General features: G+C 41.8%; 2 protein-coding genes across 4 annotated transcripts; one reads left to right on the top strand and one right to left on the bottom strand.

The window, feature by feature from the left end:
- The first annotated feature begins 1,087 nt into the window (after window positions 1–1,087).
- Window positions 1,088–19,205, top strand: dennd4a (DENN/MADD domain containing 4A). Of its 2 annotated transcripts, XM_058074876.1 has the most exons (30): window positions 1,088–1,330; window positions 4,309–4,640; window positions 4,993–5,239; window positions 5,328–5,397; window positions 5,486–5,655; window positions 6,226–6,464; window positions 6,553–6,619; window positions 6,692–6,750; window positions 6,829–6,973; window positions 7,132–7,307; window positions 7,548–7,648; window positions 8,362–8,580; window positions 8,823–8,968; window positions 9,191–9,208; window positions 10,240–10,373; window positions 11,761–11,893; window positions 12,003–12,209; window positions 12,312–12,440; window positions 12,521–12,665; window positions 13,702–13,824; window positions 13,896–14,006; window positions 14,474–15,240; window positions 15,320–15,536; window positions 15,809–15,900; window positions 16,288–16,463; window positions 16,539–16,863; window positions 16,981–17,098; window positions 17,317–17,479; window positions 17,562–17,626; window positions 17,772–19,205. In XM_058074876.1, exons 2-30 carry the CDS (start codon window positions 4,330–4,332, stop codon window positions 17,906–17,908), a joined length of 5,010 nt encoding a protein of 1,669 aa, XP_057930859.1. In that variant the 5' UTR covers window positions 1,088–1,330; window positions 4,309–4,329; the 3' UTR covers window positions 17,909–19,205. The 2 variants fall into 2 exon arrangements, with proteins under 2 accessions (XP_057930859.1, XP_057930860.1); XM_058074877.1 differs by lacking the exon at window positions 9,191–9,208.
- Window positions 18,466–25,829, bottom strand: slc24a1 (solute carrier family 24 member 1). 2 transcript variants are annotated; one of them, XM_058074878.1, is made up of 10 exons: window positions 25,475–25,829; window positions 24,267–25,386; window positions 23,036–23,092; window positions 22,827–22,935; window positions 22,425–22,505; window positions 21,423–21,583; window positions 21,138–21,350; window positions 20,973–21,062; window positions 19,760–19,926; window positions 18,466–19,540 (listed from the first exon to the last, which is right to left on the bottom strand). In XM_058074878.1, exons 2-10 carry the CDS (start codon window positions 25,236–25,238, stop codon window positions 19,291–19,293), a joined length of 2,100 nt encoding a protein of 699 aa, XP_057930861.1. In that variant the 5' UTR covers window positions 25,239–25,386; window positions 25,475–25,829; the 3' UTR covers window positions 18,466–19,290. The 2 variants fall into 2 exon arrangements, with proteins under 2 accessions (XP_057930861.1, XP_057930862.1); XM_058074879.1 differs by having other exon boundaries at window positions 21,489–21,583; window positions 25,475–25,823.
- Between the last annotated feature and the right edge of the window lie 103 nt (window positions 25,830–25,932).

The following is a 25,932-nucleotide window of genomic DNA, read 5'->3' as shown; positions in this document are numbered from 1 at the left end:
CCACATGCCTTATTTTTTTTTAGCTTCCTTTAGGCCGTGTAAGATAACTTTTTCAGGTCAAAACGGCAAAGTATTTTGTCGTTTCAACCTCTCATCCACACGGGATTGGCGTTCTGGATTACCTGAAACGGCTTCCAGAGTGGGAAAACGCTGATGCATCCTCCCTGCCCCGCCTGCTGCCAACAGGCCCTCTGATCCCAATAGACAAGATGTCACCTAGCCAATGCCATCCCGCCGCCGTCACGTGACCCCCGTGTCTGATACAACAACAACAATAGCAGCAGCAATGGCGGACATCAGAGCTGTCTGGCTCCATATTTTGGCGTCTTCACCTGACTGCCAATAACATTTTACATGCCAAGATTTTTTTTTTCAAATACCAATATATAATGGCTGGGTTCTGGTACCATATTTTCTTTAAAGTAGCCCTGCAGATTATTTAATATTAATATCCCCAATGACACCAAGCAGGTCCACAAGGTAACTTAATTATTGTTAATTATATTACAATATTTGTTAAGCTCTTTCTATCCGGCTACTCTATGCAGTTATTGTACAATATGTTTTGAGTTTTTTTTCATATATATGCATGTTAATTACACCTCAAGTCAAGTAGATGGCGCCACAGAGTGCAGTTTACAAGCCCCAGGCAGTAATATTGTGCGATGTTATGGAGCAAAGCACACTAACTCCGCATTGCAACCAAGTGGTATGCCAGAACAGTAGAGAACAAGGAAAAATGGATGTTCAACAGTCAAAACGCAAAAGTTTATCAACCCCAAACAGAAATATCAGACATCTACATCAGATAGGACACAACACCTACACTCTATGAAAATACCGAAATGCTAAGGGGACAGTGTAACTCCTTAAAGCATGTTAGAAGCCAAGAAACCATTACCATATAACAACGATATCTAGTTTACTGTGAAAGGTTTTGTGTAAATACGATCAATATTGAATATGTTTATATTTTTTTTTCATTGTGGTTAATTTACACCACACTGACTTTTTTATTTTACTCAACACTGTTTTCATCATTTTGGAGGCCGTTCCACTTCCTGGTTGCCGATAACGTCATTCGTGACGTCACGCCGTTTGTAAGCGGTCACGTGTCCATCGCAGGTCTGGATAAATCGCTGCTCAGGAATACACCGACGCGTCCACAACCACACTGTGAAGTATTTTATTGTATTTTTTGTTGTTACTTTCATTTGAGACGCATTCGAAGAAAGGCAGGGAGGAATAGACGAAAGAGCATCATTTGTCGTCGGCAGACACCAGTGAAGGATTAAAATCACGTCACGTTATCGCCTGCTCTTCTTGAAATGTGAGTACATTTAAATGGACATAATCAAGGCTTTCTTTTGATATTTTAACGTTTTATGGCGTCTTGTATTGTTTCCATAGCAATGCTCTATGTTAGAAAACGCAAATATATGAACGGTTAGCTGCTTTCTAACGTACAGCCCTTGTTGTTGGCGGTGTATGATGTACCCATTGGTCATGATGGAGTCATATGAGGGCTTTTTTCATCCTCTGTAAAGATGCTACTGCACAAAATGGACTCTTGTGTTTGGAAACCAATGTGTAGCGTCACAGTTTACAATGTATTAACATTAGGTGTTATTTTGTTTAGTCAGAGTCACACATATGTAATGCAAATGGCTGATGATGATTGTGTTGTTGAAAAGATCCAGAGTCAAACGTGGTGTTTCCTTCTCCTCCTCCATCCTCCCTGCCCCGCCTGCTGCCAACAGGCCCTCTAATCCCACGCAGTCCTCCCAGCATAATCACAACAACACTGGTGATGCTGAGGTCTTAAGGGCTCCATAACTATAATGTGCCAAGCAATACCATCTATGATGGAATATACAGTATGTCTGATTAGACGTAAAAGATAACATCTGAAATAAACCTTACAGATTGTGGGCAATGTTGTTGTTCAATCCAATCCAATCCAATCCGTGCCCTCCACTCAACAGGCATGATCAATCGATTTACACAAGTAACAAGTAACGCCTTTACCATTAAAAGTTTGAGAAAAACACACATCCATATAATACAGTGCTTTATTTCCTAGTATCCATGCAATCAATTTTAAACAATGTTAGATCGATATGTCAACTTGCTGAACACAGATCAATGTAGTTGGAGAATAGGAATCTAAATCAATACACCAATATTAATAATAATCATGTTCAATAATTATTAGGACATTGAGTGTCTTTAAATCCTATGAATAATTTTCTCCACATATCGATATGCTAAGAATTTCAAGAGTTGTGCGGACATGCTATGTATGTTTTAAAGTAAAATTTTCCTTGATGTCATATTTCAAAGACACAGCAAAGCGGATTCCACCGAGTTTTGAACTCTGAACACTAGATTGAAAGTGGAGAGGTGCATACCATTCCAGCATGAAAGAAACACTTATACGGCATTGCATCTCAAGTACAGCCCTACTTAATGTTGAGACTGTAAAAAGAGTGTAGGGGTAGAGTTGAAATGTCGAGAACATGATGTCTCAACTACTGTATAATGGATGGAGATGACTCATAACAAAATCTGATGAGATTAGGGAAGTTGGCTTCAGTGAAAGAACATTGCTGAATGAAACAATGGAGGAGGGATGAGTGTCAACCACTTCTACTTTTTGCCAAATCATTTGTTTGTTTCAGCTTTTTATGCATGTACTTAAAATGTCTAGTTTGCTACAGTACAAAAGAAAACTTACATACATAAATTTACGATGCAATAACACCCTGTTGGGTTACTTTTCTGAAGATAATTTCATGATAGTTGACTTTATGTAGGATGATGCTCTCATCAGTTCTACTATTAATGTTGCTATGGTGAGAAACATTCAAGTTTATATCCGCTGAGGGGGAGAGCACATCCCTGATGTCACATGACGATAAAGTGTGCAGTGCATATTATATAATGATTATAATGAGATGTGTGGCTACTGTTTAGTTGAGGTGTTTGATTTATGTGTGGCTTGAAGACTTGGGAGACAAAGTAGAAAGGACGGATGGGACTATTTAAACATCATCACCGACACTTAAACACCATCTGTTGGGGGCATGCTCTTGATTCTGTGAAGCGTTATGATGCTTCAACTTCCTCGGTTCATTTATTTCTGGCCACCTTCTTCACACATCACGCAAGCTGCCATTCTCTCATCGTCACAGTCATCTGTTCATCCAATACTGATCCGTGTTTAATTAGTAGCATAATTACTAGCCAAATGTACCACAGTAACATAGAACATCATGTACCAATGACTAATTTATTCAAACTGCATAAAATAAGGTTACCATTGACAATGGACACTTTTGAGAACAAATGAACCACATGAAATTATACCACACTATACTCACCACTATAAAATAACACATAGTTCTGTTAGCTTTAAAGTCAAAAGGATGTCTTGAGTTCTTTTCACTTGAAAAGGCTCAGAAGATCATAGAAGATGTTTTATCAACTCAACTCCAGTTTTATTTCATGGTCAGGTTAGGTTGATGACCTTTGAACCAAAGAGGAAGAGCATCCTAGTCAGACTAAAGACAGTTGTATCTTGAAGCAACAATAATAGTCATTACAACAATATTTGAGTAGTACCTTATATTGTCTGCTAATTTTCCAGATATTTACTCTGTTCACCCACCTACCATCATATAATGCATGTCATAGATATGTCACATAAGTATAAAACAAGTCAATGTTGCATCATATTCGTATTAGAGATTTAAAAGACATGCATTTTTCTTCAGCTGAGTAACCAGCCCAGTGCTGCACGCTCCCAGGGCTCCATGTTTTATGATAACGCTATACAAGTTTCCCTTCTATCACGCTGTATGGTTGAATGTCAACCTTTTCCCCTTTAAAACAAAAAATATATTTCCTTTGCACTACCCTTTTTTTCTCCCGAAGGTATGTTTGTTTTCTTTGGCTGTTTTTTATTCTCAACGAAAGCATATGTTTTGTATTACATAATCAGTCACGGCATAGAGTAAGGTCACTGATCTTGGGGTTTCCCATATTTCTATGTGAAATATGGAGATTTTGCAGTCAGGAATGAAAGTGTTTCCAGATGCACTCATTATAGTATGTTATTCCCCAAGTAGAGTATACGGTATGTTATATAGGTTATGTCTGTTTTACATTCCTCATGCTGTTGCGGCACCCATGTCTAATGCGGCCATTCAACTTAACCATTATGCTCAAGCTTTTCCTCTTTTAGGCTACATCCAGCAAAGTCATTAAAATTCATAGTGGCTCTCTTCCGTCCCTCTCTGTTTCCAGTCCTCACTTTGGGAATGGGAAATGATGGAGGATAAAGCCCCTCGTGTAGCCGACTACTTTGTGGTTGCTGGCCTCACTGACTCGTCCAAGCTTTTGGAGGAGGAGCTGCACTTTGATGATACCAGTCCCAAATCTGTCAAACCCAAAGCGCCCATCACAGATGTTGCCATAGTGATCCGCTCCCTGGGCGAAGAGGTGCCCCCTGGCTTCACCTGTGTCGAAACTACTCCCTCAGGCTTGTCGGCGGAGCTCAATGGAGCCAGCCTCAGGGGCCCACAGATATTCCTGTGCTTTAAGCGAGGTCGAGATAAGCCTCCGCTCACAGATCTTGGGTAAGCACTAATCCCTATTCACTGACCCTTTACACAGCAGTGTCACTAATCACTTTTCTGCCTTGGGTCACATTAATCTGCTCTTAAAGGCAACTCTATGTACACATTTACTAGGATACATAGATAAACTGAAAATGAATGAAAATATGGAGTTTGCCCTGCTTTACCCATTTACCCAGAAAACAGTTGTCACAATCTTTCTAGTTCATTCCAAAAGTGTTAGGATCAGGGCTTAAAAGTTCTTCCATCGGTGAAGAAAAGGTTTAGCCTAACTCCTGATTTTAGAGGTTTGTCCCCAGGCTAATGTTCATATGCTAAGATTGACAACACTAATTCTTACTCATTTTTACAGTGTGTTGTATGAGTGGAAAGAAAAGCTGAAGCCTGGATGTCACATCGTCCAAACCACGCCCTCAGGTCGTCCTGCTAACATCAGCAGCTCATCATCTCAGCGCATCTACATCACCTACCGCCGCGCTCCGAAGAGCCAGCCTCATACCTCATTGGCAGTCACTGATGTCTGCGTCATTGTCCCCGGCAAGGGAGAGACGCCCCCTCACACTTTCTGTAAAGTGGACAGGAACCTGAACAGCAGCATGGTGGGAACATAAGTTATGCTTTTTGTAGCATCTTTACTATCTATACAAAAGTTTTAATTGACTCTGAGTGTCTTTGGATGTTTTCCAGTGGGGATCATCGGTCTACCTGTGTTATAAGAAGTCTTTGGCAAAAGCAAACACTATTGCATGCAAAGCAGGTACAGTGAAATGTTAAATGATATTACATTTGACCTACAAGCAAATAGCCATGTAGAGCTAAATGTTAATGTATGCATTTGCTTACAGGTCTGCTGTGCAGGTACCCCGAAGAGGACCATGAGTCTTTTCCACTGCCTGAGTCAGTGCCTATGTTCTGCCTGCCCATGGGGGCAACTATTGAGTGCTGGCCTGCACACACCAAACATGCCCTTCCTGTTTTTTCCACATTTGTACTGACGGGGGCTTCAGGAGAAAAGGTAACGCCAAAGCCTTAATGACATCATGCAGTGAATTACACAAGTTCTACCATAGTCACACATCCAACACTGTAGTATCTCTTGCGGATTATTTTGTTCATGAACTGCATTAGTATTTCTAAGAATATCACGCATTCGTCCTAACCATTATGTCTCAGCTCTGACTGGATTCCAAATGGTCTAAAACTGTGTTTGGAATACTAAAAGGCTGTTTTGACTTTGAGAGCAATGCGGCATAAAAAGAAATTTTGCAGCTCATCTTGTGAATAATGGATAGCTCATTGCAGATCGCCTCAGTGCTCACTCCATCTTCTGGGTGCCACCATTCTGTACGCTGCAGGGTCCCCTGGTACCTCAGGCCTGGAATCCTTTCTAATTTATTTGTGAGGAAGAACAAAGGACTCTGCATCATATCAGTTGTTTCAAAATATTCTATTGTGGAGCTGGTTTGACACACTTGGAAATCCTTTAAAAATAGCACTATAGTCTTTTTAGTACGAACAATACTGTTGCGCTGTGAAGTTTTCTCCAGGAAACAAGGCTCAAAATGCAGATTTGTTTGGTGTGCAGGTGTACGGAGCAGCGATCCAATTCTATGAGCCTTACTCAGAGGAGAATCTCTCTAAGCATCAGCTGTCACAGCTCGGCCTGCTCAGCTCTGATCTCGGACCTGGCGGGACCAGGAGTGTTTACAGCAACAAGAGCATCTGTCTCCTCTCACGATGGCCCTTCTTCCAGTCCTTCAGGAGCTTCCTCACTTTTCTCTACCGATACTCTATATCTGGACCACACGCCCTACCCATTGAAAAGTAAGCTATGTTTACACATTTATGTATTGTTTGGAAAACAGTCGGTGTTTCCCGTTGTAATTGTTGGATTTCTGTTTTGTGTTTGTAGACACATCTCTCACTTCATGCAAAATGTGCCGTTCCCCTCTATCCAGAGGCCACGCATCCTCGTGCAGGTTTTGAATTTCATGAAATGACTTCACTTCCAGTATGTTGATTTTTGTTCTAACCTTGTGTGTTTTCTAAAGCTCTCTCCACATGACAGCCTCATACTGAGCCAACCAGTGTCCTCGCCACTTCTGCTCAGGTATGGGAAAAACAAAAACGATTGCGTCTGAATGCACAAGACAGTCTTGATTTCATTCGATGTTTTTGATCCTAAAAGTGGTGGAAGCCTGTCTACATTACTACTAAATCTGGGCCCGAAAAACGCTGCCACTCTGTTGGTGTTGGCCGTCACAGAGCACAAGATCCTGGTCCACTCCCTGCGTCCTGCAGTACTCACTAGTGTTACAGAGGCCCTTGTGTCTGTAAGTATGCTTTGTCTTTTCATTCCACTGTTGCCATGGCTCCTCTTAACTCTCCAAATATGGCCACATTGAACAACTGTGAAATGTTTTATTATTAGGTTCTGATGTGATCAATCTTATTGGTGGACATTACTGATGAAAATATTTCTTTCTTTCAGATGATTTTCCCCTTCCACTGGCCGTGCCCCTACATCCCCCTGTGCCCCCTAGCCCTGGCGGGTGTACTCAGTGCACCATGTCCTTTCATTGTGGGGGTGGATTCTCGATATTTTGACTTGTACGTGCCCCCAGCTGATATCAGCTGTGTGGATCTGGACACCAACACTATTTCCCAGTGAGTGATTGTAAAGTTTCTGGCATAATGATGAACAAAAATACACAAAAGTTCTTCAGGGTTATCATCGAGGGCCACCCTTATGTAATGCTAAAAGCTGGAATGTGAAAAATTCTTACATTTAAATCAACTGCATGTACCACTCAGCTTCAAAGGTTGTCTCATTGAGCGATTAAATTGTCAGTCATGATATAACTATCTGCCTCCCTCTGTAATGAAAACCATGTGGTGTGATTGCAGGAAAGAAGACAAGAAGGCTTTAACGTGGAAAATATTGCCGGGGAGAGCCTGCAAACATCTTTTGAATTCTCTGAATAAACTCCATCTGCAGCTCACAGAGGGTGAGTCCGGGCCAATAATGGGTTTCATGAATAATTTAGTTGGTGAGTCAGCTTGCATAGTGAATTTTACAAGAAGTAATCAATACTTTTTACATTGCAATACAAAACAGTTGTCAATTTTGTCCCTCCCTTATGGATACTTTACCCTTTTAAGGTGCTTACTCTTGTTCTACCTGCTTAATTAGTCACATACAGTAAATTTCCAGAAGTACTTGTTTGTCTTACTTAACTTTCCATACGTCACCTGGCTATTTTGTAATGCGTATCGTGGTCAGCCTGTGAAATCAGGAGAAATGCTTTCTACAGCCACTTCCTTGCTTGTGTAGCCTACACAGCTTATCACACAAAACCCTCGCTAAACTAAAATAGATGACACAAATCAATGATTTTATTCAATTTTTCAGAGTCATGCTATTGTAAAGAACACAGGAATAAGCTTTCACTCTATGTAAGCCAGTCAGTATCCGTTGAAGAAATATAGGTAGCATCCTTGATGCGGTGAAAGGGAAACTGCTAACTTGAGCAGATTTATCAGAACAGGACAACAACGGTCTGCCTGTCTACATGGATTTGACAAAACATCTGGCTTATCAGATTACATAATGGTCCTTTTAAGAACAAAATCTCACATCAAGTGCACCAGTAAACATATGAGTGATAATGTTTATTTTCAAAGTTTTGTTATAAGCAGATGTACTTCTACCTGCTCTCAGGTGGTCATTTTAGTCATGAAGATGTACAAGTGGGACACGCGGTGGCTGACAGGGAGCTCAATGGTGGGAAGAGTCTCCAAACGCTGGAGCTGGAGATCCAGGAGGCCTTCCTGCGCTTCATGGCAGCCATCCTCAGAGGTTACCGCTCTTACCTGCAGCCCATCACCCAGGCCCCCTCTGAGAAGACCACTGATGTCACCTCCCTTTTTGACCTGCAAGGTACAATGTCGTACAAAGCACTGTAATTTCACTGAAGAGATATGGCAGACTAATAGCTCCATGTCCATGTTTTCATGTCTTGATCGCTCTTAGCCAAGCAAAGCAGAGTCCTTGTTTCAACAGCGGTTCTGATATATCTCACAGTTTAGCAACACTGCAGCTTGATTAATGAGGGTCCAGTCGAATAAATCCCATCATGTCACGTGTGGCCTTACATAATATCTTTGTTGTGTTTTTTTAAGGCTTCTTGAAAAGCAGAGACCGCTCCCATCAGAGGTTTTACTCTCTCATGACCAAGACTCAAATGTTCAGCCGCTTCATAGAGGAATGCTCCTTTGTCAGTGACAAAGATGCAAGTTTGGCTTTCTTTGACGAGTGTGCTGATAAGGTGAGGGTTGACCTTGTCTTACAAATAATGAATCATTTTACTGTGAAGAAGCAATGTTCTATTATTAATAATACATCTGACCTACACACCTACACTTTCATTTGCTTAACGTTCTCTTTCTTATATCTATGCTTTAACTATACTTTATGTTACTGTATTTCATGCAATTTTCTGCCTTTTGTCTTCTCTCATTGCTGCTTTGTTCTTGTCATTGCCTGATAGCTCTTCACAGGAGCCAAGGTAAGCACACAACAGCTTTTGTTGCTATTGTCTGAATGACAGTAAGTTTTTCCACACTAATGGCATCATGTGCGGTCTCAACCATAATGTCCACTGCTGACCTTAAAGCATGAATGTTTTCTTGGTGCATATTGAGAATTCAGGATAGGTTTGCGCATTAGCTTCTATATTGTGTCAGTGCTCTGAATTATTGAACAAAATGCCATTAAAGTGAAGAGCATATTGGTTTTGCACTCAGTAGATATGATGCTGAGACAGTGAGATTAATGATTGTCACTAAAATCACTCAACAGCACTTTTGAGAGATGGTGAAAAGAATGCAAAGTTCATTTTTTTGCAGGTTTATATTATGAGATGCTTAATTTCTTAAACTTTTACTATTACAATTAGAGGTAAACAAATGTCAGCATTTTTAAACAATATAGTGCATTTTGTCACAGTCATGCCAACATGTGTTTTGAAATCCAAAAAGACAAAAACATCCTCCTTTCTTGGGAGAAAAAAAGTGTATGTGCTTGCAAACTTTTGCAATCAGGAAGTCACGCTTGTGTCCTGCGTGAGACACTCTGAATGGTCACTGCGGTTAGTATCGAGAAGTGGAAGCATTGATTCATTCATTGTCAACAGCCTCCTGCTTAGGTTGAAGACGCATGTAGACTTGTGAAAGACCTCTCGGGTGTAACAGGAAGGGCAATGAGCGGAAGAAACAAAAGAGCAGAATCGAAACAAGGTCAGATTGGTCAGAGAGAGTTGCTGCTCTTAATCATCCACTCGACCGAGTGGAAAAGAAGTCCTTAACACAGTTTCACCCAGGAGCTATTCAGCTCCCTTAATATTCATGTTTGGTGAAGCACAAGTTGGACATTTGCTGCTAAGCCACTCATAGAAACCTAGTGACTACCTTTTGTGAACAAAAGTTTGTTTTTTTGTTGTCACCACTTTTCATCATATGATCTTGTTTTCCCATACAATTTGTGTCAAGAACAGGTGTAGTTTTAGGAGTCATCAAAATTTTCTTTATTGTAAACCAGGTGGACAGTGAAAAGCCAGAAGACACCAGACTGATAGAACTGGACGAATCCCATCGCAGTGAGCACACAGTTTACATCAACCCTCCAGAGCTTCCTCCACTGCCAGAAGGAGAAGAGCATCCTCTGTGTTACAGGTAATATTACCATATATGTAGCATCAACAATATGTTTAGTTGTGGCTGTTGTGGCTGTTGTTTGCCCGGTGTCCTCATGTGGACATTCTCTCTCTGGGGTAAAATCTGTACATCTGACCACACCAAGGGCTTTAGCGATATATTTATCCATGTGGAAATAAAAAAATATGAAATAATAGATGGTACAGTAAGCCCCAATATATACAGGTACGTTGTTTCCAGAAAGACACAGCCAACGATATTGGCAAAATAACTCATGTATGTAGAGTGATTGTGGAGTTACTCCGAAATATCACACTTGAATATGGAATTCAAGGGGGCTAGATCAACTTCTTTCATTTGTACATCTACCACAAGTGAAAAAACAAGTTTCCCAGACAGTGAGCACACACTGTCTGTGGCAGCCCCTTTGAGATACAGCTTAAAAGAAATCGCCTCCATTTTACATCTAGATCGGGTCGATATGATCACAGATTAATCAATATCGGTGAATATGTAACCGATATGTTCACTTTTTTTTCCTGTGCGGATTTACTGTTGCTCTGTTCTGTTATGTCTCTTTTTGTGCTCCCTGCCCGAGTACCTGGCCCCACCTCCACACACACACAGACAGAGCACTCCGCTGCTGCAGAGAAACACTGAAAGAAACTGCTTTTTTTTTTACACCATGGTAAGCTGTGACTTTGGAAAAACAATATAACACTACACAGCTTGCTACGTCAGCCCCGAAGCACAACAACATTGTGGGACATGTCCAGTTGGGAAGAGCTTTTGCAGTGAATAAACCAACTTGGTGCAAAGCTTCAGTTTTACAAAGGAGGAAAATGGTGGTAGAGGAGGTGCAGCGGTAGGAGGAGGCTGACAGAAGCGCAAAGGCTGTCTCTCTTGCCAAGCAGGGACAATGGATAAGCTCACCTGCAGGCAGCTCTGAGAAATGGAAGCAAGAGACATCAGTTTCATCATAATAGGTACATACGTATGATGTGCTTCCATCCCCGGCAAACCTTCACCAATGATATGGCAAGGATCCAAACTGTGCCCTGTGCACAAATTCAGCCACACATCTTGAGAACTTGTAGGACCAGCCTCACACAAGGCCGCTACACTTCAAGGCGCAATCAGGTCTGGCAGCAGCCATTGAGAGCAAGTGGAATGCCATCAACTCCTTGTCCTTGAGAGCTGGGATGGGATCGGTATCGGCACCGGCCCCAAAAGCCCCATATCAGTCGAGGTCTACTAGGAGCCAAGTCATTATTTTGAGCTGGGTCGCCTCAGATTGGCAATTCAGTGCTAAACCGTTCCGTCTGACATAGCTGGAGATTTATTTTTTTTCTGTTTGTGATTTTAAATGTAATAGTGTTTGATGGCATACACTGTATTTTTCCAGCTACTCTGGGTTTCCTGTTCTAAACGCTGAACTTCTAGACCCACTTGAGGGACCAAATCCTCCATCATCAGGCAATGCTTCACGCCACAGCAGCCCAGCCAGTCCAACAGCCATCTTTAGACGCTCCAAACAGGTCGGCTCAACTCATTTTTTTCAGCTATACTATAATAGACATTTTATATGACATTTTATAATTCCAAAATCATACACTAAACGTATATATCATTTTTTTTCTATTTCAGGAGATTAAATCTGCTCAAAAAATGGCACAAACCTATTCATCCATGCCTCAGATGTGGTCCAAGTGTCTTCTACGCCACTGCTATGGCTTGTGGTTCATCTGCCTGCCTGGTTTTGTCGATAAGTGTCCCTCGAAAGTGCGGGCACTACGCATGGCTTATGATGTGCTGAGGAAGATGCAAGACAAGAAGTTGCAGGCTCCGGATGAGGTAGGATATACACACACAGCTCCCTGCAAAATAGTGGTGTGGTTAGTTTTAGTGGTGGTGTTAAGTTATTAGTGTATTAAAAAGTTAGCTTTTTTGTTCAAGGTTTGCTACCGCGTGTTGCTGCAACTATGTGGTCAGTACAGCCAGCCAGTCCTGGCAGTCAAGGTGCTGTTTGAGATGAAGAAGGCTGGGATTCAACCCAATGCCATCACCTATGGCTACTACAACAAGGTGTGGGCTCTTTTGATAGCGGAATTTATTTATAATTTCTTGCAAAGCTGAAAGCGCTCATCATGATATTCTTACTAAAGGCGGTGTTGGAGAGCACATGGCCCTCCACCACCAGAGGAGGTTTCTTTTTGTGGGGGAAGCTAAGAAATGTGGTCCTGGGTGTCGGACAATTCAAGCAAGCAGGGAAGAAACAAACAACATCACACAGAGAAACCCAGCTATCAGGTAGGCTGTAACAAGTGCATTAGTTTGTTAGTTTATCTTTTCAGGAAGTGGCAAATCTATGAGTTATGTTATGAACGTGTTATTGGTGATACATCCCAGACACATAGTTTGCATGAAATGATCACTGTAGATATGCACAAGTTATGAACGTGTTATTGCTGACATATCCCAGACACATAGTTTTAAAATGGGAACCTTTTTTTTTGTGATTTGATTACTGCAACAGCAGTTACTCAATACCACCAATCTATGTATTACACACTCCCACTGATGCATAAATCACATGGCAACAATGTGCTTGTATTGAGTGATGTCCTCCTTATCTTGTTCCCAACCAAAATGTCTGTCTCTAATTCCCATAACAGACCAGTGAGAAGCTCATTATTTGAATCACACGTTGTGTGAGATCCTATAATAACAATCTGCACACAATAAATCACTCTCTGGTTCATACAGTACACAGAGGTAAATCAAACATCCATAAAATATCGCTCCATGATGCTTAGGATTTGTAATTGTTTCGAGAAAGCTGGTGATTTATTCCAAGATGTATTTCCATAAGCTGTTATTTGAGCTCTGGTACAATAAAACTTTCAACATTCTAGAATTCATATTAATTGAAAATAAACACAGAAAGAGAATAGCAGAGGGAAAAAATAGGTTTGGTACTTTGTCATCCTATGTTCTTAACAACTGTTGTAAATCCCATAATTTAACTGCATACAAATTAAAGAGTGAAAGAAATAGCCAATTGTTAAGTAATATCAAAGTAATGTTAATGGTATATATAAATACAGTATAAACAAATCAGAATGATGCACTAAATGTCTAGGACAGTGGTTCCCAAACATTTGCACTGGTAATTGTTAGTGTTTTCATTTTTATTTACGTACTCCCTGTTCCAATTGGCGTACCCCATTTAGGGAACCTAAGACAAGAATCCCAATTTCGTCATTAAGATCGATGCATTATAATTTACCCCTGCATTGCAATGTTTACAAAAGAGGCAAAAACTGTGATGTCCATCTCCCCACAGACGGTAGTGACCTTGACACAGTCAGTCATGGTAGTTTGGACAGTGCTAATGACTCTGCTGAGCGTACCTCCATCGACACAGACTTCAACAAAATGGACTCCAGTGATGATGGATTTAGCACAGGTAGGCAGACACAACACTCTCCGTTCGATGTGAAGTGGCAAAAAAGATATAGCATAAAAATGATCTTTCAGGTGGACAGTCAGACCAAGGCTATGACTCCTTGTCCAAGGAGGAGGAGAAGATGTGCTGCAAAGAGAGTGAAAGCACACCACTTGTAGAGGACAAAGGAGCAAAGCAGCACAGTGAGTTATGGATGAACTGCTATTTTTTTTAATCTCACAGTCTGTGACCATAACAGAGGAATAAATCACCAAACTGACCAGCCAAGCAAATGTTCCAGCATGGGCGTACTGTAATGTAATGTCTAATTTTAGCATCTCTTCCTTGACAAACGAACTATGGCTATGGATGTGACTGTTATGTAACAAGATGATTGCATTTCTGATAGGATTTGTTGTGCATTGTTGTTACATATACTGTAATGATATGAATCAGCTCCTCTACAGCCTTAGTGGTGATTAGAGCTAGATCATGCTGAGAGAAATTTTACAACAAATGAACCGAGGAACAAAATGTGTGCTTCACAGATCAGAAAAGTAATGATGAAGCTTCAACGTCATTCCAATTTCATTTGTGCTGATGTCATCGTATGCTGCTCACATCCTCTTTAAGGCTGTATACAATTTTAAAGCATGTGATTCTTTCACAGCCAATGCTGACAGTCTGGTTCCCAGTCAAGCATCCAGCGACTCCATGCAATGTGGAGCTCTGACTCCATCAGAGAGGCCAAAGTCTTTAGACTTGTCAGTTGGATCGGCAACTCTTATGCTCACCGTCCCCCAGCTCAGCACCACAAAGCAGCATCACCTTCCTGCTGACAAACTGGCCGGGTTGGAGGAGGAGAAGTCAGAGACTGACGGTGAACAGAACCCAAAGCGAAAGACTGTGAGTTGCAGCCGTGGTACAGCTGGTCGGACAGATATTCAAACAGGCTTTGATCCGCTTTCGCTAATGGAAACAACGCAAGAACAGGATCAGGACAGTGTAAGCACACCTACAACTCGGCGTGAGTTGGCAGAAGAGATTGAGATGTACATGAACAATACAAACAGCCCTCTGAGGAGCCGCGCACCCAGTATGGATCTGCAGAGCCAATCAAGTCCCTCTCTACAGTCCACCCGACCCCCTGTCCTGCTTCGCTCCAACACGCATCTCCCGTTGCCTGTTAAATCTCGAGAGCGGCTCAGAACATCGCCATCTCTCCCTCTTGGTGTGTCTAATAAAGGCAGGGAGAGGCCTTCTTCTTTGGTGTTACCTTCATCCCCCACTCCCTCTGCCTCCTCCTTCTCCATGGATTCTCTCTTCACACCCACTCTCGACAGCTTCAAGAGCAGTGTCCTCTTAGCAGGGAAGGGTGTTGCAGAGAAGGCGAGCCGCCTCTACTCCCGACTGTCCTCTCAAACATCATTAACACAGGTCAGTACCATGAACACGCTCAGACCTTCTAATGATGTTTTTCTCCCTGACCACGTTTCATCATCCATCACCCCCGCAGGACTCAAACTGTGATCGCCTCAGTTTGTCCTCGCTCACCTCAGGAGAGGCAGACTGCTCCTCGCTTCTCGATAACGACTCCTGTCTGGACGTAGATGGCTTCACATCCCCGCAGCACGTCAGCTCGGCCCGACTCAGGAGGAGCCCCGTCGCGGGTCACACCCAGCTGAGCAGCCCCACCTCCCCAGGCAGGGTGTTCCGACACAACTCATTCTCTGGTTAGTCAAAAATATAAATGCATTACTTTTGTTTTTGGTCACATTGTTCATGAGCTCTGGCTGCACTGAAATTCATAAAAAGGCTATAATTTTCAACTAGCTCTCAGGCAGGTATAGAAGTCAGCGAAATAAAAATATTTCTATGGAATGCAGCAGTCTGCTACTGTAATAAACATGCTTCAATGTGTCAATCAAACCAACTAAGTCAAATGTTTGTAATTGAATAGATTTTGCTCCATTTTTTTGAGTCCACTTGTACATATTCCATCCAGGTGGTTTGGCACTTCCCTCTAGAAGTCCTTACACTCCAGATTCCTCCCCCGACATAAACCGCTTCCAGCCTTCTGCCAGTTACACTATCGAGGTACGTTGTTTAACATATATACTGTATTCTTGGGGTGTCACAAACTCACCAGACGAGATGATGCATGAGATTGTCCATGAGACCGAGACAAGACGAGATTTTAACATTAATTATTGCATTTTTGGCTGGTGTGACTTGTACTCTGTAGCACATTGTAGCCTGTAAAATATGGTCATTTTAAACACTTCCTGTCTGTAACTTTTAATGCGCACACCACTCGTGATGTGCGTTGCCATTCAGTCTGGCTTCTGGCTTCTGGCTGCTCTGCTCTCGCGAGACAGCTTTTTAATCTTGTGACACCCCTTCTGTATTCCTAACACATCTTATTATGAGGTTTCACTCCCCTTCACTCCTCTTCACTCCCGTTCCTGATGTTTTTGAATGCAGGTGATGATGTCCAGCTGCTCCCTTTGCAAGACATGCGACTCTCTGGTCTATGAGGAGGAGATCATGGCCGGCTGGACGGCTAACGATTCCAACCTCAACAGCACGTGTCCCTTCTGTGGCACAGCCTTCCTGCCGTTCCTCAATGTTGAAGTCAAAGATTTGAGACCTCAAAGCAGGCAAGTTGTTTCACATTTCGTTGATGGTCATTTGTGGCCTATCTCTGTAAACTGATCCACCGTGTCGACTCTCAGATGTTCCAAGGAGGATACATCTGCCTCTCTCAATCCTGAAGGCAAAATGTCTGGAATAGATTCTTCAGCTCAAGAACAGGAGGCCCAAAGGAAGGCTGAGATGTCTACACAAGTGACAGTGCCATACCTGAGCCCTCTGGTTCTTTGGAAGGAGCTGGAGAGCCTCCTGGTGAATGAAGGAGACCAAGCCATCTACTCCCCAGGGGTAGTGGACCAGCACCCCATCGTCTTCTGGAACCTTGTATGGTTCTTTAGGAGGCTGGAGTTGCCTAGCAACCTGCCAGCACTCATTCTGGGCTCCCAGCACTGTCACCGTGACGATCAGGTACATAGTCCGTCTTTCTTGCTTTAGATGCAGCTTGTCTTTTCATTCCAAACATAAAGAAGTACTTATATGAAATAAATGATATAAAAAGCGCTGACCTTGTTTCCTTGCCTGCAGACTCTTTCGAGTGTTTCTTCAGACGACGGCAAGCAGGTTTTTGTGAGGATTATGTGGGACAATCTGAAGTTGCACCGAGACAAAGTCCAGCCTTGTTACGTCCTGTGGAACACACATTGTAAGTCATTGTGTCAATTTGCTGGATGACGTGACCCATTACTTTGTGATATGGCAACATGGTTAGCTATGGATACTCCAGATAGATAAATGACATTATGCACTGGTAAAGCAATTCCATCATTGTTCATAATGTCCTCATCAATGCTTTATTGATGAGTATATTTACAGTGATGCCGATGAATGAGCCTTTGATTAGGATGAATTTCTTCCTGTTAGGTGCCAACTCCCTGATTCGTTCTGGCCTGTGTGAGGAAGGCCAGCTCTTCACTGTGGAGCTCCTACAGAGTTTGGTGAGAAGCATCAAGAAAGGTGATGTCTATCAGCCTATGAGCCAAATCATCCAGCTGCTGGGGTCTGAGCTGGGTTTTAAAAGACAGAGGTGAGGAAATCTAAAATCCCTTGGATAACACAACATGAGTGAAAAGTATTGAATGATTGTCTTTTGGGGGGGCTACCAATAGGAGCCTGTACAGGGATTTGTTATTCCTGGCTCTGGTGTCTTTGGGGAAGAACAACATCAATATCAGTGAGTACTATTTTAAATTTTACTCAAATACAAATACTTTTCTCACCCGTATTCCATAGTTAACCCATAATTAATCATTTCTGGAGTTAAGAATTGTAACAAATTCCAAGGAGTTGTATCGCTTACCGCCATCTTGTCTATGCAGATGCCTTTGACCGTGAGTACAAGCTGGCCTATGACCGCCTCACCCCCAGTCAGGTTAAACTGACACACAACTGTGACCGCCCCCCTGGAGCAGGGGTCATGGAATGCAGGAGGACTTTTGGGGAGCCCGGTCTGTAACGCACATGTTAAAATGAAAAAAAAAAAAAAAAAAAAAACTGTGTTTTTAGACTTCAGACTCAGGACCAGCTCACCTGAGCTTTTTAAAGCACAACAGGAAAATACCGACTGCCATGATGACTCTCTCTTCACTGTTAGCGCTGAGAGGTGTGGAGCAGTGAGTAAATATGGAGGACTCTACAAGTCAACTGTTTTTACAGTTAACATACATTTTTTATGACTTTGTGTTGTAAAATGGAAGTGGAAGAAACGTGTATTGTAACACGTTGCCTCAATGGTCCCGGTGACCCGTGGTGAGACTGTTACCGAGTGTGTAGACCAAACCAACGGCTTTCAGACATTCATGTTTTTTAAAGCACTTTGACCGGATGAGCTCCTTGCTTTGGCCCAGCAGCCAAAGATGGAAAGATTTAATGTTGTGATGTTTTAATGTGCGGCTTTACCACGAGCAAATACATTCCTCGCCATCGTCACCGTGTATACACATGAAGACACTAAAGTAGATGGTACTGATGTTAAGCATCAAAAAGGAGCACTCAATTCATTTATATGCACAATGTTTATTAATGTATGACTTTTTTCTATAATGTACCAAAAGAACCCACAAGGGAGATTATAATGTGATTTATTTACAGTTTTTAAAGCAATACCCTTTTTAAAGTGAGATTTATTATGTAACAACGTGTTATAAGGGACCACCAATGATATACAGTAGTTCCTCCGTACAGTACAGTCATAATCAACTAAGTCAAACTATAGCTATATTCACTTGGTTCTATTGTAACTATTCTGTTGATGTCGTAACACTACTGGGTAAGTAAACTTGACTTGAAAAATGACGGTAAAGCAGGTTTGCTTGCACAAAATCCCAATTTTTGTGCAAGGTTTCAGGTTTGAAACTAAACAGCTCTGCCCTGCCCTGACTTCAAATCATATCCAAAGGTGATCAAACCAAGGAACAAAGTTGTGTGCTTGCTTGGAATAAGCATTGTTTCATAGCATGTACATTAGCCTTTGACTGTATGTACAAAAAAAAATACTTGTGACCAAAACATCCTTCATCCTGTTGTCAGTTGTGACTATGTTTGTGATTTATCATTTGCTAAGATGGACACTAATTTGTATGAAACTATATAAAAAAAATAAATGGATATGTTGTTTGCACAATTGTTCTATGGTGTGCATATTCAGTAGGTTTCATTTCCTGCACAAAATAACAATCAATTCATCCTTATATTGCAAAAATTATTTTTGTACAATCCCCAAAAAAAGCAGCTACTAGCACCAAAATATGACAATGCAGACCGTTGTAATAACATGACTAGAGGCTACAGCAGCATTCTGAACAGACTCTAAAAATATGTGTGGGTGTGATGTCACTCTCAGATGGAAACAGGACAGATAATGATGCGGTCCTCCAGCATGACACTCAGCACCAGGAAGATGAAGTAGAGCAGGAACATGGTGAAACCCAGAGCCTTGTTCATCTTCCATTTGCACGACGCAATGGAGATGATGACAAAGAGGAGCATGAGGAAAAGCAGCACAATGGCGCAGAAGAGGCCATTGCTGGTGACAGCCACAGGAACCAATCCGTGGAAAGACGAGTAGAGGAGCCACGGCACTGGAAGACTGGAGAAGCAGTAAGAAAAAGACTTAACTTCTTGCTTCCTGAGGTTCTGTATACCTGATCAATACGTCACTGATAGCTTGCACAATGCTGTTGGTAGCTCTTAGAGAGTACAAACCGACAGAAAACTATAGGTGTCTTTTCCGTGGTACACAATTTACTCACTGATGAGGCAATTAGGGGACCTAAAAAAAAACGGTGTGCTTGCTATTAGAACTCACCCTACAGTAATGTCAAAGATGTTACTGCCCACAGAGCTGGACACGGCCATGTCACCAAGGCCTTTACGGGCCACAATCACACTGGTGATGAGGTCAGGGATGGACGTTCCTGCAGCCAGGATAGTCAAGCCCATAATCTCCTCAGAGATGCCGATGGTCTCACCCACCTATAAAAACAAAGAATTCAACTACAAGAATTTTACAGGTGCTTCATTAACACATGGACCAACAGTATTTACCTGACTCATTTTCCTAAAGCATCATTATTAGTTTGCTTTACTGCACATTCACTTTATTGTTCATTTTGGCCTTACTGATCAACCCAGTGCATTACACAGGAAGCACTTCTAGCCATCACATGAACAATAAGGTGTTTGCAGAGGAATACTGTCACCTAGTGGAGTTTTGTAACTACTGCTGAAAATTGTAGCGCAGCGGTTGTGAAACAGGAAGTGGGACAGAAGATTTTGGAGTGGCGCAGCAGCTAAAGAAAAATGAAGAAAAACACAATTTTTTTAAAACTTACTAAGCTAACTTCAATTATGTGCATTCATTCATTTTCTACCGCTAGTCCTCATGAGGGTCGAGGGGGTGCTGGAGCCTATCCAAGCTGTCCTCGGGTGAGAGGCGGGGTACACCCTGGACTGGTCACCAACCAATCACAGGGCACATATAGACAAACAACCATTCACACTCACATTCATACCTATGGACAATTTGGAGTCACCAATTAACCTAGCATGTTTTAAAATGTGGGAGGAAACCCACACATGCACAGGGAGAACATGCAAACTCCACACAGAAATGGCCGAGGGTAGAATCGAACTCGGGTCTCCTAGCTGTGTGGCCGCTGTGCAGCCTTTAGTTATGTGTAAAGGGCAAAATTTGTTGATTTTTAGTTCATACAGTGCAGAAAACTCAGCACCCGGGGTTTGGGTTCTATTTGTGGTTCTAATGAACGTGTGTGTGGTGCTTGAATAAAAGCCATGTCAAGACCAAAGACGGTCAAGATTCTCCTGCCATAATGATGCTTTTAGCAAGGAAGACGGTCTTCTCAAACGCACCTTCAACCCATCCCTGACTGGTGAGAATGGAACTATTATGGTTATTATGGTTTTGTTTGACTTATGAGCTCCAAATCGTACCACTGATTATAGATCTATATGCAGATTCGAGTGTTCTATTGTGTTCTAAGTAGGTACATATAACCAACCTGATGGGCCCACCACACCATGAGGTAGGAGAAGATTGCTATCCACAGAATGGAGCCCAAGAAAGTGACCACAAAAAACTTTCTGGAACTCTGCATGAAAAAAAACACCATCTTCATGTGTAAGTTGATGATTGAAAGATTTGAAGTAACGTGTTGTTTCGTCACCTGTTTGCGGACATCGGGAACAGTGAGCCACAAAGGGAAGACGATGGGCAGCAGGAGGAGAAAAGTGATTTGTTTCCGTGGGGTGTCAGGCCACTCTAGCGACAGAGGTTCTTCCTCATTCTCATCCCTCTCATCTTCACTGGAATCATCACTGTCTTCATCGCTGTCCTCCTCGCCACTATCAGACCCGTCGCCTCCTGCAGGCTCGTCCTCCTGTATATGTGGACGCAGATGTGATAAGCATGATGGCAATAAGAAGACGCTGTGCATGTTGGATTTTCTTACATATAAAGGTATCAAAGATTGACTTCTGGGCTTTTTGATAGGCACCAACACATGCTTGGGGAGTACCTTCTTGTCTTTTGGTGGCTCCGTCTTCTCGGATTCTGCAGCAGGAGAAGTTTCAGCCTCACTGGCCTGCTCCTCCTCGTCATCGTCATCTTCATCTGCAACAAAAACCAGATACACTTTACGAGGTGCTGTGTCATGTAAAGTCCTGAAGGTGGGTAATTCACGGGTCCTAAGGCTGAGGTCATGAGGTCATGATGATACATGAACATACCACTACATGCTAATACAATAATGTACTTCAAAATATCGCTATAATGTATCATGCAATGCCGCAAAATACAGTATCTGTCATTTTATATTCTTTCCATTTTATGTTGTTTATCAAAACAAACAATTGGACTGTATTTTAGTATTATTTTTAGCATTATTACATTTTCAAGTCATTTTATTCATTTCATTTATAATTTATGTGTTATGGTATATGTATTTTTTAGATATTATAGTATAATATTATAAATAATATAATTACAAATGTAATAATTTATTCCTATTAATAATTTGTTCAATTTATTTTAGTTATAGTACAGCAATATATTTTGTATTTTATTTTATATTTGTATTTTATATTTATTTTACTATTATTATTATAAAATCAGCATTATTTACATTGACTTAATATATTTTATGTTTATTTATTAATGGTATACATTATTTCTATCCAACTTCCTGTACAAATACAATACAAGATCAGTTTTGATTGACACTGTCAGAGAGGTATTCATCTAAAAATATGTTTATGGTAACTGCTTTGTTTATTTTGAACATTACACTGAAGCACATCACATGTTTACACTTGCACAATTGTTTATTATCGTAGTCTGAGTTTGGTGTGGTGTACAACTGAGAGCTGTTTCTAATATTTTGACTCAAAATTCAAATTCCAAACACACAAACATAGTGCAACGTCATAAAAAGAAAGGATTATTAACTTCATACCTTCGCTTTTTGAAGAAATGTTGCCGTCAGTCTTCCGTCTTACAACATTATTCAGACTCTCTGCTTTGTCCTTGAATTTCCCTGAGCAAACATTCGGACCAGCAACACAAGAAACACAGAATGAGGCCAATGAATCACGCTCTCATGTGAATAAAATCATTTCACAGATGAATAGAGTAATCATTGACTCAGTAAGAAGATAGCAATCATTAATCAATCAGCTTCAACAAACACTTGTGGCAGAAAATTGCAACGTAATGGATATTATGAAGCATCGCATATGATAGATACAACACAGACAACAACAGTGTTTGCATTGAGTGCATGTTTTTTATTAGTATTAATATAGTGGCAGCATTTTTAGTCCTATAGCTGGATTAGGGCTGATATGGGGGTGCTCACCTTCTCCCAGGGGGTCTAACGTGTGGATCATAAGTTGGAAGATGGTGTTTCTCATGGTGCTGTTGTGCAGAGACGCTGAACTTCCACCACGCTGAAGAGATGGCTTCAACTGCGGAGAGACATAGCTTACTGAAAACAATATTATCATATTTCATCCTTGACAAACTTCATCATGTAGCTAAAACTCGCATTGATGCTTTCACCTTTACCTTCAACCGATTCTTGTCTTCTGGAGCTGGAGGGGCATTTTTGTCATCGTCCCCAGTCTGTGTGTAACAATTTTTAACAATTGTTAATCCCGTCAATATATAACAGCATATATTTCCCCTGGAAAAAAATCTGTAAAAGACTAGAAATTTATATGTGTAAACCACAGCTTTTCCTCCTGTCACTCACATATGCAGATAAACAGTTGTGAGACAGACCCGCTGGAAAAAGTGTCTCAAAGGTTGGCTACCAACAGAGTCATCGATCAAACTGAGTCAGTGTATTTGCGTCTATATTTAGTAACATAGTTGAAAATGGCTCTGTGCTAGGATTAGTGTTACGCTCTATGGACAAAAGTATTGGGACAGCGCATTGACAGGAAATGAAAAAATTGGAGTGCGTTGGTGGGAACCTACAGCCATACTTGCCAACCTTTCTGTTGTGTATTTTGCTTTTCTTTCCTGTTGCCCTCCTGCTTATATAATCTGTATTTGAACTGTATGACAATGATGGCAGTAGCCACAGCAATCTGGCACAGTGGATGGAAGGAATTTGCCTTATTTTCAATAACAAATGTTGACAGGTATGGTTATAATATAGTCTTGAGGTCAGAGGTCACTTTTGTTGGACCCGAGGAAGGCCCTGCCTTCATTATGTAAGTTCCTACAGTTGGAGAGTAAACTGGAACGAGCATAAAACCCCGCAAATTGTGCTCTAAAGTGAGTCTCACTGTGAAAAACACACCTTGAAAAAACCCCTGCTTGATTATTTAACCTTGCCCCCCCACACCAGCACCCCACCCTTTAAGGGAACTTTATGACTCCACCAACACTAAATGTGCTCTCTTGCTGCTTTTAGCTGGGGTTGTGGTCTGAGACCACTCTTGAATAGTGAAAATGACCCGCAAGGCATGCTGGGTAACTCCATGTTTTGGAATCATCCCAGCCTTGTGTTTTTCATATAATCTGTTACAAATTTTGGAAATAACAGCCTCCGTCCAGCAACTAGATAGAGGCTGTAGTGCAGTTATCACCTGATTCTAATTAACATCCAATTCTCATTCATTTTCCATTAAGATAATAAATACATGTCCCAGCTATACTTAGAATATTTACAGTATGTAATAAGGATTTTCACATGATGTGACTCCATTGTTTTCATGTAAACAAGTGTGTGCTTTCTGTTTATTGTAACAAATTCCAGCATTATAGTAAATGTATTTTGTCTACTCACCGCCTCAGGGTCCTCATCGGTAATAACTCGGACAATGTTCTTGTGTTTTTGAAGCTGATTCTTGAAAGTGTGTTCTATTTGGCTGTTAAACTTCATAAAGATGACATACAAGGTGTAACTGGCCACGAGCGTCATACTCTCCCACCACATGATGACATTATCCAGGAAGAAGATGATGAGCAGGATGAGGTCCAGTATGTAGAATGATACATCTCTGAAAAGGGGCCACCATGTGAGATGAAGAACCTCCCGGGAAAACAAAGCGCACATCCCGATCACAAACAGAATGTTGAAAACCGCTGAGCCAACAATAGTGCCTATGCCCACATTGCTGTGGGCGATGAAAACACCAATCAAAGAAGTGAAGAGCTCAGGGGCGGAGCCACCCGCCGCCATGAAAGTAGCTCCTGCTACATCATCGGAGATGGCTAGCTTGTCTATGATGACCCCCAGTGCAGGCACGAAGAACTCATCACACACGATAGCGAGCGACACAAACATGTACATCATGCCGATGATGTGGAGGACAACCCAGCCTTGTCTGCGCTCTTCCACTGAAAAAAGATCTTCAGGGTACTCTCCCTTCATGTGAGGAGCATCAGTAGGAGACGGTGGAGTGATGGGGGCCTCCTCCTTAGGATCAGGGGGCACATAGATGCAGTGGACAATAGTTCTATTGGTGGTGGCGACCGCTGGTGTTTTCGCTTCATCGGTTGTGTTAGTTGATGAGGTCACAGTGTCAGGCTCTGGTGTCGTTTGATTTCTCGGCTCCGATTTGATTCTGCTCTCGGCCATAACATCCTCGACCCAACCGGCCGAACCCTCAGTGAAAGCATCTCTAAACTGAGGCAAAGGCAAAGTCTCGTAGCGTCTGGCACTGATGGTCAACTGGTACAGAATGCAGATGAAGATGCCAGTGAGGAGGAATAAGACTCGCCTCAACTGCAGCCGCTTCCTTCTCAGGCAATACATGTTCCTCCAAAAAGCAGAGATGCTGCCGGCTGTGGTAGATTAAGATGTATTAAGTGACAGTGGGACAGTCCAGCTCTCTCCCCAAATGACTGGGAGTGACAGGATCCCAAACCACTTTGGCATGTTTCAGTTCACATCGGTGGATCACCTAAAGATGATAAACAAGCTCATCAAAACAAGAGTATTTGACAAAAAATACAAAATACAATGCATTTTCATTAGAGACGCAAACTTACCCAAAACCTTGCAGCGTCAGGCAATGCAGCAATGTATCACAATGACAGCCAAAGCCTAGCTGAGCGGCCCAACACAAGCGAGATGGCCAACGGTTTATGTAGGACGCAGGACACGTCTTCACAATGGATCAGCATAAAACCTAATACCTGCAGGCTTTAAGAGGATTATCTGTATCGTCTCACTCTCACTTCACCACGGGCCCGCCTCACTAATACATCCACTTTTATGCTAAATGCCTGGAAACACTACCTGCATATGCATGTATGTTGTATTGATTTGTTCCAAACAATGTAAAATGCTCCCACAACTTTGGCCAGTACTTTTTGTCTTAATAATTGTGTATTTTTAACACGGTTCTTCATTTAATGTTACATTGGCCACCTCCTTTTTTGACACATATGAATTTTAGGATAAAGGGGAAAGAAATCAACAAAAATCATGTCCGAGCAAGTACCTG

This window comes from Doryrhamphus excisus, chromosome 6, assembly GCF_030265055.1.
Source record: "Doryrhamphus excisus isolate RoL2022-K1 chromosome 6, RoL_Dexc_1.0, whole genome shotgun sequence".
Lineage (NCBI taxonomy): Eukaryota > Metazoa > Chordata > Actinopteri > Syngnathiformes > Syngnathidae > Doryrhamphus > Doryrhamphus excisus.
Note: the sequence above shows the minus strand (reverse complement) of the source record. Positions and strands in the feature narration are given on the sequence as shown.